This window comes from Xyrauchen texanus, chromosome 3 (assembly GCF_025860055.1).
Source record: "Xyrauchen texanus isolate HMW12.3.18 chromosome 3, RBS_HiC_50CHRs, whole genome shotgun sequence".
NCBI lineage: Eukaryota > Metazoa > Chordata > Actinopteri > Cypriniformes > Catostomidae > Xyrauchen > Xyrauchen texanus.
Window position 1 is genome coordinate 47,759,520 of NC_068278.1, and position 15,427 is coordinate 47,774,946.

A 15,427-nucleotide genomic window follows, 5' to 3' on the forward strand; every position below is an offset into this window, starting at 1 on the left:
CTGTCCTCTGAGTAACACCAAAAACGTCACTGTAAATTGCAGCAACACCTCCTCAACCCTTCAGACGAGGCTCATGTTTAATAACCTTGGGGAGTAGATTCATTTAAACTAATATATTCATCTGGTTTAAGCCAGGTTTCAGTCAAACAGGGTGCATCCAAACTATGATCTGTAATAATTTAATTAAAAATGTGTGCTTTGGTTGAAAGAGATCTAATGTTTAGTAGCCCTACCTTTTATATGATGGTTTTTCAAGTTTTACCTTAATCAAATTTTTTCACAATTATTCAGCTTAAATATGGGACAAATCGCATACCGTTTTGATTTGATATGGGACACATAATTTTACTTTAAATACGGGATGGGTGGAAACCCTACTGTATGTCCTTACATAGTCCTCCCCCAGCATTTGACCTGTTTCTGCTGAACTGGAAAACTGTGGCATGAGGTTTCAGAGTTTGTCAAAGTATTTCTCTGTCGAATTTACTCACAGTGAAGGAGAAAGTGAGTCTCTGTCTCGACCTCACCAGTGTCACAGTGAGCACAGACTCGTTCTTCCTTTGGAAGTCATGTTTGCCTGAGTCTGCCATTTTCTATATATATCCTCTATATATAGCCTAGTCTATATTTCTATATATAGGCCCTACTCAATATATCCAAGAACAAAGTTATGCTGGGACGCTACAATACTCTTATTGTGGGTTCACTTTGGACACTACTGATGGTTCACTGGTTGTCACCGCACAGTTTACAGGAAGCCGTTGGGAAATTAAGGTAACTGCAATTATAACATGAAAGACCTCTGTCAGTGTTTCCAAAACGATTGCATGCAAACTACTGTGTGATCAATGGACGTCATGGGACGGTCATGACAGTGATAGCCAAATAACCACATAAGAATAAGATGAGTTCTAAAAAAAACTAATAAAAATAAGATGATTTCTGAATAACCACCAAACAAAAAATAACTAAAATTGACAACAAATACAAGAATAGCAGCATATATAAAATTGGCAAACAGTAATGCTATGTACATTTGATTTATTCATTATATTTAATGGATCAAAATAATACATTAATATAGTCGACCTACCATGCATGTATTATTATGAACATAAAACGCAACATTCAGTTTTATACAATATGTACCAGGGGGTCCCTGCTACGTCTCTCTACCAACCAAGGGGTCCTTGGCCTGAAAAAAAAGTTGAAAAACCCTGATCTGTGGTGTTTGTTTTAGTGTCCACTAGATGGTATTCACTAGCCAGAAACTCTAAAGGCGAATAACAGACGAATAGCGCCACCTCTGGGAATTTATCCAACATCCACAGTTGAAGTTGCATAATACGACATAAAGTTAATTTGTAAGCTTTGCTTTGTTTTCTGCTTCCTAAACCAGATGATCTGTCATTGCGTTTCTGAAAGCAGTACGTGCGAGAGCGTGAACAACTAAGAGCGTATTTGACTTAGCAATTTAGCTTGCATCAGGCTACAGCTGTTCTTAGAGGTACCGTAGCATTAAGGTAACGTTGGTGAGTAAAGCTGTTATTCTATGAAGTATGGATTATTTTCAGCTTGGCATTACATGCGAATGATTTCCTTTTAAATTCAATAAAAACCTCAAACTAAAGAATGCCTTCTAATCTTGTCAGTTCTCAAAGTATGGTCCGTTTCTCCATATGGTATTTTGTGGACGCATAAAAAAAATGTCCTCCCCATATCAGTGTAGCTTAAACATATGGAATCTCCTGGGGAATAATCGGTGAATAAAACACCGAATATTGTTAAATTCTGCACTGAAGATTATTTAAGTGGAATAAGCTATACTTTTAAAAAGTTGTATTCACAGTGGCCCTCTCTTCAGACATGAAAGTGTGCATCATTGGAGCGGGGGTCATCGGGCTGTCCACTGCTCAGAGCATCTACCAACACTTCCATGACAGGGTCTCCCATCTTACCATAGAGGTGTATGCTGATGTCTTCACTCCACTTACCACCAGTGATGGGGCAGCTGGACTCTGGCAACCCTATCTCTACGACAAAGGGAACATCCAAGAAACGTGTGGCTTGAATTTGTTTAAAGTATATGAATCTGAATTTGTATGTGGCAGTGCAGTGTCGTAAAGTCAATATTTACTCACCATTATGTTGTTCCAAACCCATATACTGTTATTTTTTTCCCAAGGAGCACAACATTTACTGAATAAATGCTGTACTTTTATGGTGCTTTTATAATGTTTTGTGTACTTTTTGTAGCTTGACAGCCCGTGGTCACAAAAAAAGTTGTATTGAAAATTGAAATTGTCCTTTTGTGTTCCATGGAAAGACAGTTACAGCAGGCTTGTGACAACATGAGAGTAAGTAAATAATGGCTGAAGTATTTTTAAGAGCCACAAAGCCCTAATGTTTACACTGACACATGGCTTTCTTATAGTTTTATGTAGCAGAGAGTAGTCTCTGCATCATCCATTAAGTTGGGATAGAAGTTATTTAAATGTTGAAAAAAATGCAAGTTTCCTCTTGTGTTTCAGTGACAGTATACACAAACTAAGACGCCATGTGCAATTGTGTGACAAAGCAACAGAAAACATATTTGTTTAAAATGGATGCTTCTTTCATTTCTCAGTAAATGGAACAAAGAGACGTTTGATTATCTACTAAGTTGCCTCAGCACTCCAGAGTCAGTAAAAATGGGAATCTTCCTCCAGTCCGGCTACAACCTGTGCCTGAAACCTGCACCGGTGAGAGCATTGTCCTGTCCCTCCTTAAGAATGCTTGTGTTATATAGTGTGATATCCAATACACTGCAAGGTTCACATTTCATAAGGCTTATGGATAAAACATTAGGGTACTATATTGTCACCTAATTGATTTCACTGATTGCCCACTATATTGTTCTCTGTTATTGGCACATTAAGCATGAAAATATTACATAAAATGTTATTCTTGCACTGTACCAGTCGAGTGCAATACATGTTTGAATTTGCAGAATGGAGCAGGTTAGAAACAAAAGAACTGACCTGAACACTTTAAACTGATGAGCCCCTTCTCTCTATGGTACGGGTTAAAAGTAGTTTAAAATTAAACAGGAAAAAATGGACCTATCTTATTGACCCATGAGAGATAATTATGAAAATGAGTTGAATCACTCTACTCTCCTCAAGCAGGACCCCTCATTTAAAGATTCTGTGTTGGGCTTTCGCCAGCTGACTAAGCGTGAACTAGAGATGTTCCCTGGATACAGGTACTAATCATCAGTATCTCAGTTTATTACTTTGATTTGCTATTGATCAAACAGGTTGAAAAATCAGAGTCCTGAAAAATGCATACATTATTTAAGGATCTGACTCCTGTGCAAAACATAACTTGTTTTTGTAAATGTTGGTTCAGCACAATACATATTAGGGATTGTTTTCTTTAGATCAGTTAAGTGCCTAAATTGGAAGAATTGAAGTGGAAATGATTAAGGGTGGGGAATATATATACATATATTATGTGTGTATCTTTAATTTTTTCACCCTTTTCCTTTAGCTTTGGGTGGTTTAATACTGCCCTCATGATTGAAGGAAAATCTTACCTACCCTGGCTTATGGACTGGTAATAAATGACTGTTATCTTATCAGTAAACAGTTATCAGGATGTACTGTACATATGTGTGTTTATGTGTTATAAACTGTGTGTGTGTTTGTGTATATATATGTGTGTGTGTGTGTGTGTGTGTGTGTGTGTGTGTGTGTGGAGATTCTCTGAAAAAAATAAATGCTAGGAATATGTTAATGTGTGTGTGTGATTGTCCCATATTGATATAGAAATAATTTTAGCCTTGATGCCTTTATTATATAAGTTACTTATTTCTAGTGTGATTTTGTCAGGTCTAACAATGATTAACACAATGGTACTTTAATACAATTTTTTTTTTTTTTCAGGTTAAGACAAAGAAACATCAAGTTTTATCAGAGGAAAATTGGCTCATTTAAAGAGGTTCAAAGGCTTCCCTTTTTGAAGTGAAAGCGATTTAAACCTTTTAATTTAAATGTCAATTTCAGGAAATTATAAAACAGTGATGAGCCTTACTTTGAGGCCTCATTAAAGAAAGAAAACCATATTTCTTAATTATTAAATGTAATTCATTTATTCTAAAATATCAAGCCATAATGTTTATCCACAAACAAGGAATAGTTCACCCAAAAATAAAAGTTCTCTAATCATTTACTCACCCTCGTGCCATCCCTGATGTGTATGACGTTCTTTCTTCTGCTGAACACAAACGAAGATTTTTATAAGAATATCTCCCCTCTGTGGGTCCTTACAATGCAAGTGAATTGGTACCAAAATGTTGAAGCTCCTAAAAGCACATAAAAGCATCAAAAAAGTAATCCATACAACTCCAGTGGATAAATCCATTTGTTTAGAATCCATTTGTTTTTTTACTGTCAATCTCCACTTTCTCATTCTTCTTTTGCTTTTAGTGATTCACATTCTTCGTGCATATCACCACCTACTGGGCAGGAAGGAGAATTTATAGGGAAAAAGCGCTTAAATATTGATCTGTTTCTCACCCGTATGTTATATCGATTTAGAAGATATGAAGCAACTGACCATTGGAGTCATATGGATTACTTTTAATGCTGCCTTTATGTGCTGTTTGGAGCTTTAAAATGTTGGTAACCATTCACTTCCATTGTGAGGACCTACAGAGCCACGATACAGTATTCTTCTAAAAAATCTTTGTTTGGGTTTCTGCAGAAGAATGATAGTCATACACATCTGGGATGGAATGAGGGTGAGTAATTGATGAGAGAAATTACATTTTTGGTGAACTATCCATTTAAGCATTATGGTAGTTTTTGCGGTGTGATGATCCATTATGGTGTGATGATCTATTCTTGCTCATATGCCAAAATGCTTCACTGTTTAGATTAGTGCAAACTATATTTGTTTTTACCAAATGTATGTTGAGTTACTAAATACCTCATCTTTGCTGTTGTAAAGTTATTGTGGAGTTAGAATGTGTGTATTTGTAATTACCTCAAAAATGGGCTCCAGTTGGCAGATAGTGGTGCTGATGTTGTCATCAACTGCTCCGGTGTCCGATCCGGAGATCTGCAGCCTGACCCTGATCTTAAGCCAGCCAGAGGGCAGATCATTAAGGTGAGGTTTAAAAAAATAAAAGGAAAATCAGGTTCAGAGTTTTTAGACAGAACTGTTTGATCTCATGCTTTGTGGGGTTTATCTTTACAGGTAGATGCTCCCTGGTTAAAGCACTGGATCCTCACACACGATTCCTCATTAGGTGTCTATAATTCACCGTACATCATACCAGGGTAAACTTCTTAATGCTCACGTTATATATATAGGCCAGCATCCTATATATGACCTACGGTCCTCTGTTTCATGCAGGAGTCGTGTAGTCACTGTGGGTGGAGTGTTTCAAGTAGGAAACTGGAATCTGCACAACACTTCAGCTGACCATAAAGGAATCTGGGAAGCAGCCTGCAAGCTTGAGCCCAGTCTGCAGGTAGTAGGAGCTAAATCTGTTGTTTCATTAAATGTGCCATGAATAAAAAAATGTATTAAAGCAGTTTTCACTAAATTGTTGTATTATGTTTGCCGCTAAACAAATGGATCCCCTTTCTCTCTAGCATGCACGGATAGTTGAGGACTGGACTGGTCTCCGGCCTGCACGCAGCAAAGTTAGACTGGAGAGAGAGACCATACAATCTGGTTCAAATTTGTTTGAGGTGAGCTCAACTATTTGCACTGACTATTCTGATCTGATGCCATCCTCCAATGAAGAAGGACATCCAAAATGATGTTGGACTCAGGAGTCGTTGTTTGCAGTTTTCCTGAAGTTGTCCTCTTGTCACTTATCGTAAGGTTTTTTATTTGTGTCAGGTGATTCATAACTACGGACATGGAGGTTTTGGACTGACCATCCATCGTGGGTGTGCAGAGGAAGCTGCTCGGCTCTTTGGGGAGATCTTAGAGCAGAAAGGCTGGCAAGCACACTCCAAATCACGCCTGTAGAGTTTATGAATGGCAGTACAGGCTTATCCATGATCGAAATAGATGTTAGCAGTATTATCACTAATCAGATAACAATTCTCATAATGATTCTAAGAGATATTGGATTCCATAAATCAAAGAATGTATCCTATACGACCGTGATGTAAATTTTCATGTATTAACCCTTAAATGCATGGGTGTTTCGCCAAATAGTATTACATACTCTGGTCTTTAGTGACCCGGCACATATATCTATCACAAATGGATCTACAAAATACTTAGATAGTGTCACATTTTCAAAACAATTTCAAGGCAATTAGAAAATATTAGAATAGAATATATTCTGATATATTATGGAGTTTTATTTTTCATACATCAAAGAGATGATGCATCCAATATATAAAAGGATTCATTAATTCCACACTGAAATTTCATGAGACGCAACTGGCTGTCAAACACATATTGAGCTACACATTACCCATAATCTACACAAAAGCTACACTTATGTATTTTGTCAGGCATTTTTTGAGTCTTAAGAAACACTCAACTAACAAAAACCAACTCATACTGTTCATGTGTTACACTTGCTATAGTTTACTTGCACATTGCTTCTTTGTCAATTAGCAACGTCAAATCTAAAGTAAGTCAATCAATCAAACAACAGCGCCATCTTGAGTAAGAAATGGCATTTATAAAATGTAGGAGTACGTGCATATGGAATACCGATTATTCATCGTTGTCACACAGAAAATCAACGTTATATAGTAGTCATTTGTATGAATATAGCTCTCATTTGCATTGTAATAAACAAATAAATATATATCCTGTAATAATAAACTTATATTAAATCATCTTAAAAATATGATTTATGGAAGTGCAAAAGAAAAAGTGACACTATTACATGTCACGGGTCTTTAATGACCCTATACACTTTTGGTAATTAAGTAGTTATAAAAAATTTTTTTTTATTGATTTAATTTTGTTGTTGTTAAACTATTCAGAAGTGAAAGGTTGAGTAAAACTAAAGAGGTGTGGGCATAACTCCAAAAAAGATTTGAGGTATGCGTTAGGAGTTAAATTTGTATGGTGCTGTAGAATTACAATGATTGTCGGAACTGAATTGCTTACATTTATATGCACTAATCTACAATAAAGAGTCATACGCTTTCTTTTTTTGTTTGACGCATCATTTATTGTTATCATACACATGTACATCCAGTGCAGTGGCAAGAGATCAGTGCACACAGACACAAAACGCAGCACTAAATCGCAAAGGGCATAGGAGAAACAGCTCTCTGAACACACAGGAACAACTGCACACTTTACAATCTGACCTCCCTATCATCCTGCCACCTCAACCCACTGGACGGAAAAAGATTCTTACTAAACGTTTATGTTGAGCATTTAAATGCGAGTCATGGGTTGACAAATCTGCTTGGATGCTGAGATAATGGAATAGACTGTAACAAAAATATACCTGGTTTGCCACAGACCTGTTCTTATGAAAGCCACTCGCTACTGTTTTATTGTGTTGACTTATTGATTTATTGTCATGTGACATCTTGTTAAATGAAACAGGATATTAAATGAGAAATTGAATCATTGGATGGATCATTGCAAATTGTCTCGGGTTCCTTGAAGGAAGGAGTTAAATGTTTTCACAACATCAGTTGAAAGAAAAATCCTTGCACAGGTGGAGAAATGCATTTATTCTTTGGAATTAAGTGCATCAGCAAATTGCACACAATAAGATCAGGAACGTCTATTACGAAAGTAAATTCAAATTTTATGTTGACTTTAAGATTTACAGTATTTCAACAGCTTTTGATGTGCCTTATTATAATGGAAAAGTTAGAGTTTATACACCTTACACAATCGATTCGCAATTGACAGCCAGTTGAGGTCAGTGAGAGGTGCACTCCATTGCCGTGTAGTAAAGAAGCAATTGGTGTCCACTAGATACGTAACTGTGTGCCTCATGGTGTCAACGACAGCAGGATGAAACGGTAAATGGCTAACTGTTAACCAGCATAAATAATGCTCTGGTAAATGTTTCTTTAAAAGAAGCAAGATAACAAAGACTAAAAACCAGTGCAATGTGGGATAATTTCAATTTTTCTTCAATGAGTTAAAAGTTGGCAAGCTCCCCCAAAAGGAATGTTGGGAGTGGAGTGTAAGGCCCCCTTAAAAAGATAAATAATAAAAAAAACTTTCTACTCCCTGTTATACTAAACTAGTCACACACACTCACACACACACTCTTGTGCTATCTTTCAACTTCAAGGCTGCAGGACGTTGAAGGCTTTTGTTCTCTTCTTAAACACCCCAAAATACTCTTAGAATTCTTTGACTGTAAATGACTGCTTTGAATGTTAAACTGCATAATGCAATTCTCATGTTTTAGTTACAATACTCAACCCATTTCCTGTTGAATTCGCTCGGAGAGTTGCATTTGGCAGAGGGAGGTATTACGTCATGGGAATATATGCCCTTCCATTTCTCTGGTCCAGAGGATGGAGGTGATTAACCACTCAACCTTTGGTGAGGGAACTTGTTTATAATAGGCTGATAAAAAATCAAGACCAAGCAACTCTTAAAACCATTGAATCGGGTGTTCCATTGTGGACACATTGTTTTTTGTTGTTGTTGTTTTTTAGTTTTTTTTACAGAGAACTTTGCCCATGTCTATCTATGTCCAACATTGCCCACTTCCATCTATGTCCTAAAAATCCTTGTGTCCTTCAGTCTTGTGATCCAGAGATGGAATGTGCAATCCCCTCAGGGCTGTGGTCTGAGGCCCGCCCCATCATCTCCTGACCCCACTCTCTGTGACTGGACTCCTGCAGGCCTCGTCCTGTGGTCTCTATGGGCAGGGCACAGGAAGCAATAGCAGCCAGCAAACAGCAGCAACAGTACACTGACAGAGTCAAGTACACAGATGATTCAAGCATCACCTGGGGGAAGGAGCAGAGAAGGATGGAATGTGTTGAATTTATCTTGGTTCCATTGTCTTCTTTTTCTTTTTCATACTTTCATTATTGCTTGATATTTACTTTTTTTTGTTCAATGTTTTAAACCTTTGTTATTTTTACTTAATCAATATGACACAAGCAAGAATGCTGTTGAACTGAATATCAGCATGGTTACATTCTCAGTTCGAGTACAGGCCCAGTACAACAGCAAGACTGACATTACTTTAATACAACAGTTCTAGAAACAAGAAGTTAATATAGATTAACTGACATTTCAGACACAATTTGGCTGCCATCAACCAACAAATTGAATTGACAGTAAGACACAATGCTGCATGAGGGATACAGCTCAACATGTGTAATATGCACAATAATCACTAGGCTGTAGCTCCAACACTTTTGTTTGATTTTTTACTATAAAAGTAAAAAAGTAAACTTTTTTTTTTAATTTCCCAAGAAATTAAATGGTCTGCACTTATATAGCGCCTTTTTTAACCTTAGAGGTTACCAAAGCGGTTTACACTATTTCCCAATCACCCATTCACACTCACATTCACACACCAGTGGTGGCAGAGCTGCCATGCAAGGCGCTAGCCTGCCATTGGGAGCAACTTGGGGTTCAGTGTCTTGCGCAACGACACTTCAGCATGTGCAGTCATGTGGGCCGGGAATCGAACTGCTAACCCTGCCAGTAGTGGCCGACCCGCTCTACCACCTGAGTCACAGCCGCCCCAAAGTAAAGTGATAGTTAACCCAAAATTAAAATTCTTTCATCATTTATCCACCCTTATGTCATTCCAAACCCATATGAATGTCCTTCTTCAGTGGAACATACAATATTTTTACAGAAGATTTTCCTGATGATTATCGATATATATATATATACAGTTATCAGTCTATAATTTAAATGGTAGGTTGAGACAGAATAACAACAAAACAATCCAGAAAAAAGCATGTCAAAAATGTTATAAATTTAATTGCATTTTAATGAGGGAAATAAGTATTCGACCCCCTTTCAATCAGAGATTTCTGGCTCCCAGGTGTCTTTTATACAGGTAACGAGCTGAGATTAGGTGCACACTCTTAAAGGGAGTGCTCCTAATCTCAGTTTATTACCTGTATAAAAGACACTTGTTCACAGAAGCAATCAATCAATCAGATTCCAAACTCTCCACCATGGCCAAGAACAAAGAGATGTCCAAGGATGTCAGGGACAAGATTGTAGATCTACACATGGCTGGAATGGTCTACAAGACCATCGCCAAGCAGCTTGGTGAGAAGGTGACAACAGTTGGTGCGATTATCCGCAAATGGAAGAAACACAACAGAACAGTCAATCTCCCTCAGTCTGGGGCTCCATGCAAGATCTCTCCACGTGGAGTTGCAATGATCAACGAGAAGGAATCGGTGAATGAGAACAGTGAGGAATCAGCCCAGAACTACACAGGAGGATCTTGTCAATGATCTCAAGGCAGTTGGGACCATAGTCACCAAGAAAACAATTGGTAACGCACTACGCCGTGAAGGACTGAAATCCTGCAGTGCACGCAAGGTCCCCCTGCTCAAGAAATCACATGTACAAGCCCATCAGAAGTTTGCCAATGAACATCTGAATGATTCAGAGGAGAACTGGGTGAAAGTGTTGTGGTCAGATGAGACCAAATTCAAGCTCTTTGGCATCAACTCAACTCGCCGTGTTTGGAGGAGGAGGAGGAGGAATGCTGCCTATGACCCCAAGAACACCAAACATGGAGGTGACAGGACAATTCACCGCATCAAAGGGATGATGGATGGAGCCATGTACCGTCAAATCTTGGGTGAGAACCTCCTTTCCTCCTCCAGGGCATTGAAAATGGGTCGTGGATGGGTATTCCAGCATGACAATGACCCAAAACACATGGCCAAGTCAACAAAGGGGTGGCTCAAGAAGAAGCACATTAAGGTCCTGGAGTGGCCAAGCCAGTCTCCAGACCTTAATCCCATAGAAAATCTGTGGAGGGAGCTGAAGGTTCGAGTTGCTAAACGTCAGCCTCGAAACCTTAATAACTTAGAGAAGATCTGCAAAGAGGAGTGGGACAAAATCCCTCCTGAGATGTGAGCAAACCTGGTGCCCAACTACAAGAAACATCTGACTTCTGTGATTGCCAACAAGGGTTTTGCCACCAAGTACTAAGTCATGTTTTGCAGAGGGGTCAAATACTTATTTACCTCATTAAAATGCAATTCAGTTTATAAAATTCTTTACATGCGTTTTTCTGGATTATTTTGTTGTTATTCTGTCTCTCACTGTTCAAATTAACCTACCATTAAAATTATAGACTGATCATTTGTTTGTCAATGGGCAAACATACAATATCAGCAGGGGATCAAATACTTTTTTCCTCACTGTATTCAAGGCTACATACAGAGAAATTGCATAATAAATGTCTCTATTTCTAATTGTTCAGTTTCCTATGAACTCATCAACTTCACTTTGTTCATTCATGAAGAAGTAAAAACCTTTGTAATTTTGAACTGCGCCACTTCAGTGTGTTTCCAGTGCCTTTCCTTCCCGCAACAGTAACGTCGGACTGTTAAACGGAATGCCAGATGAGTGAATTGGAAAGCATGCAAATTAGGCTAATTTTAATATATCTATAAAATAATGCGCTGATCAATATCTCGACATTTTATGACATCCCTAGAGAATAAGGCTCCTAACGTTGTGTTAATCTTCTTTTTGTGTTTCACAGGAGAAAGAAAGTCATACAGGTTTGAAAAAATATGAGGGTGAGTAAATGATTACAGAATTTTTTATTTTTGAGTGAACTATCCCGTTAAGGCAAATTAAGTATTAGAAGTATTAGATTTAAATCTCTGTCTCAAAAATATCTATAATATTTATTGTTATTTGCTCATTATGTCATTGATGTTGTGTTTCCACACCTGTGCAACAAACGGTGTAATGAATGCTCCAACCCGAGCCATCCCACTACTGGTGCCCAAACCCAGAGCCCTCGTCGCTGTGGGATACACCTGCAGAAAGACACAGACACTACGTGACTTGTAACAGTTTAATTTTTATTATACTGTGGAATTGCACTTTGAACTTTTGGTTTAACCACTGAGCAGTTAGTGAAGGAACTTCCACGACCTACTTGTGTGAATTACTTTATTATTTAACAAAAGTTTCCCAATCACACTTTTGTATCGTAAGCATCACAATTCCATTGATCAGTTTCCTTAAACTTTAAAAGTCACTTAAATAATGCAGAAAAAGATTATTTTAGTATTGTTAGGAAACTAAAACTTTTGTTAGGAAAATGACCTTTCTCCTATAGAAAATGTGTGGTGATTTTTTACACAAAGGATTCCTAAAGGGGTAGTTCACCCAAAAATGAAGAATTCTGTTTATTTACGTATTCATATTGTTCCAAAACAGAATGCTTTTCTTTCTTCCTTGAAACTTAACATGTGATGTTAGGGAGAATGTTAGCCTCAGCGACCATTCACTTTGATTGCATCTGTTTTCATTACAGTGAAAGTGAATGGTGAGTGATGGGAACATTCTGCCTAACATTTATTTTTGTTTTCGACGACATGAGGGCGAGTAAATTAAGACAGAATTGTTCTTTTTGGATGAACTATCCATTTTAGTTGTTGTGCAATAAAATACCTCAAAAACATTTACATCAGAGGTAACTTGCAGAAAGCATATGTAATATTCAACTTTCTTGTACTTAAGCTGCGGACAAACTCCAGTCATATATCATGAGGAAAAAAGTAGGATGGCAAAGTGGCCTGTTTTATTTCAGGTGAATTACTGAAATGACTGCCAAGTGTGGGGAGTGAGCCAAGAACTGGAAAGTTCCCAAGGTCAAAATCCTCCTGTAGCACAGTTGTTGCCTTGAGCTGAACATTTCACAGTACACTGACAATGTACAAGTTGACTCTCCTTTCAATTTATTTGCCAAGAGTTTAAAAATAATTTTTGGAAAATTGCTTCCAATGCATCTGTCCATTACCTCTGTTGCATTCTGCTGGCTTACAGGTTATTCAGACCTAATGTCATGCAGAGCTGTGACAAATACAACTGTGAAAAGTTTTATTTATATAATTGAAATAATTTTTTAATAATTCTCACCTCAGGAGTGTACACATATGCAGCCTGGAAACCTCCAGCAATGAAGGCTCTCGCAATGAATATGAATACTGTCAAAAAGGTCCTGCAGCAATACAGACAATATATGGAAGAACATATTTTCAAAAATGACATTAAATTAGTAAAACACAGTTTCCCTGGTGAGCACTGTTTATACGGTAATCTGTTATACAATGGTATATTTATTTCTGCCACCTAAAATGTAACAGCTTGTTGTTTTTATTTAGTTATATAGGGCTATATTAAATTCAGTTATAGATTAACACAAGCTTCTGACCTTCCCATACAGCCGTAGAGTGGCACGAGGCAAACAGAGAAGACGAAGAAACACAATGCCATAGTCTTTCTCCTCCCCAACCGATCAATTGCCCACAGGGTTACCAGCAGGCCTGTGATGCATCAATCAATATGTAAAACCTATCACACTTCAAAACACTGTGGCATTACATGTTTTCTATTTTACAGTGCAATACTTTACTGTGTCTAGAAATTAGTTTATATATGAGTGTATAAATGAGTATTTATAGTGGTATAAAGTGCATACCTGGAAACTCAGAGAGTGTGGTCCATAAAAGGTCTTTGTAATCATCTGAGTTTAAATATTTGCACTCCAAACTACAGCCTGGCTCCATTTTACTGCCATTCACCTCTAGGGGGAGACACAGGATCAATTTATTTAAAATCTATAAAAAATACTCATTAGATTTCTGCAAAATACAATATGTTTCCTTTACTTAGCTGGCAAATTATATGTATTTGTGGAATACCTGGATGACCCTATATCGTTTTCCAAAATGTTCACTACACAAACCGAGCACACTGTGTGAAATACTATATAACACAATGCAAAGTATTTGACCTTGATGTTAACTGGATGTCACTATCTGAATTGTGATAATTGTATACATGCTGAAACATGCTGATTACACTGTTTGAAAAATTGTGCAGTTTGCCTTTTGTTTTAAAGGGGTCATGTCATGAGAAGTAAAATATTCCTTACTCAAGGTGTTAAGTTACACCCCGTTATCTTGCATTTGCACTCTGTATGGACAAAGGTGTCCAGAATGTCTAATTTTGACATTTATTTAAATGTTGCCTCAAGCATATTGCTGAACCCTAAATTATGTATTAATAAGTCCCTTTTCTGCTGGACAGAGTGGATTGTGAGGGATTTTAATTCGCTCGGTGACCTATATGGGAGTGGAGTGTTGAGATCTTTTGAAAATTTGGTTCAGCATTTTGGGATTCCTAGATCTCAGTTCTATAGGTGTTTACAGCTGCGCCACCTGCACTGTATTGTTATTGGGAGTAGCATACTCCCCCCTAAAGCGGCAGATACTCTGGGAGAGGTGATTACTGCTTTTGGAAAAGGCCATGAGGCATCAGTGTATTACTCCCTGCAAATTCATAGTCTGGGGGATGGAGCTTTAACTTCTATCAAGAGATTATGGGAGCAAGATTTAAACTTGGTTTTGGAGGAAGGAGTGTGGGCTAGGATTAAAACAAATGTGAAGTCTGGAGGGGTGGTAGTGGGGGTTAAATGTTAAATGCTGATTCAATGTATATACAGTATATGTTGTGTTTTTTAATTTGTTATAATATATGAATCAATAAAATGTTAGTTGAAAAAAAAAGGAGGCACTTAGACCAAAACCAAGCATTTCAGACTGAAGGCAGGGTGGAAAATGATCATATATTGATAAATTATGACTGTTTTGTTGCAAAACAATCAAATAAAAAAAACTTACATTATCAGTGGACTTCAGGGAAGATAATGAAATTATAAAAATAAAAAAATAAAAAAGAGTATGTCATGACTGCTTTAATTGTAGGCAGTGTACGGTTTATGCTGTGCAGTATGCAGTAAACCGTAAGCTAGTAAGCAGTGTGTTCTAGTTGTGCTTTGGTTGCTAGTATTACAAACATGGTCACTCCATTATAACTAGGCTCCAGTCTTATTTTTACCATCTTTATTATTTGTTAAACATACAGTAGCTTTCACTCACCAACACAGGCCCCACCCTCCTGGAAAAGCTCAGTGGTCAGCAAAACCACACCATAATAAGAGAATGCATTAGAGAACCTACAACAGACAACATATTAGAATGGATAATATAGAAAATGAATGAGTGCACCTACAACAGAATATTGTGAAACATGGAAAACATTGAACTACAGCATATGCTGTAAGACTCTGGGAACAAAATATATTTTTAAGCATTTTGATGTGATGTAAAGGTTTGTTAAAACTGTACAGATTTACAAACATCTGATTGAATGAGTGTTTACACAGTTATTTCAAGGTATT

At 37.4% G+C, this 15,427-nt stretch overlaps 2 protein-coding genes across 4 annotated transcripts in view; one reads left to right on the top strand and one right to left on the bottom strand.

The window, feature by feature from the left end:
• The first annotated feature begins 1,294 nt into the window (after positions 1–1,294).
• dao.2 (D-amino-acid oxidase, tandem duplicate 2) lies at positions 1,295–7,166 on the top strand. 2 transcript variants are annotated; one of them, XM_052105123.1, is made up of 11 exons: positions 1,295–1,523; positions 1,865–2,060; positions 2,627–2,741; positions 3,168–3,244; positions 3,532–3,597; positions 3,927–3,981; positions 5,047–5,151; positions 5,242–5,324; positions 5,401–5,518; positions 5,643–5,741; positions 5,896–7,166. In XM_052105123.1, exons 2-11 carry the CDS (start codon positions 1,867–1,869, stop codon positions 6,025–6,027), a joined length of 1,044 nt encoding a protein of 347 aa, XP_051961083.1. In that variant the 5' UTR covers positions 1,295–1,523; positions 1,865–1,866; the 3' UTR covers positions 6,028–7,166. The 2 variants fall into 2 exon arrangements, with proteins under 2 accessions (XP_051961083.1, XP_051961076.1); XM_052105116.1 differs by having other exon boundaries at positions 1,297–1,532; positions 5,896–7,164.
• Positions 7,167–7,370: 204 nt separating this feature from the next.
• Positions 7,371–15,427, bottom strand: part of svopa (SV2 related protein a) — a 29,082-nt gene continuing 21,025 nt past the window's right edge. For both annotated transcript variants that reach the window (XM_052105106.1, XM_052105097.1), the window contains 6 exons: positions 15,126–15,202; positions 13,664–13,768; positions 13,397–13,508; positions 13,102–13,183; positions 11,904–11,993; positions 7,371–8,960 (listed from right to left, as the gene is read on the bottom strand). In XM_052105106.1, the coding sequence (XP_051961066.1) occupies positions 8,748–8,960; positions 11,904–11,993; positions 13,102–13,183; positions 13,397–13,508; positions 13,664–13,768; positions 15,126–15,202 (679 nt within the window). In that variant the 3' untranslated portion in view covers positions 7,371–8,747. The remainder of the gene's footprint in view (positions 8,961–11,903; positions 11,994–13,101; positions 13,184–13,396; positions 13,509–13,663; positions 13,769–15,125; positions 15,203–15,427) is intronic.

Coding starts and splice junctions, on each gene's coding strand:
- dao.2 (XM_052105123.1), top strand. CDS start 1,867: ATGAAAGTGTGCATCATTGGAGCGGGGGTCATCGGGCTGTCCACTGCT. Junction 3,598..3,926: donor CTACCCTGGCTTATGGACTG/GTAATAAATGAC, acceptor TTTTTTTTTCAG/GTTAAGACAAAGAAACATCA. Junction 5,742..5,895: donor CTGGTTCAAATTTGTTTGAG/GTGAGCTCAACT, acceptor TATTTGTGTCAG/GTGATTCATAACTACGGACA.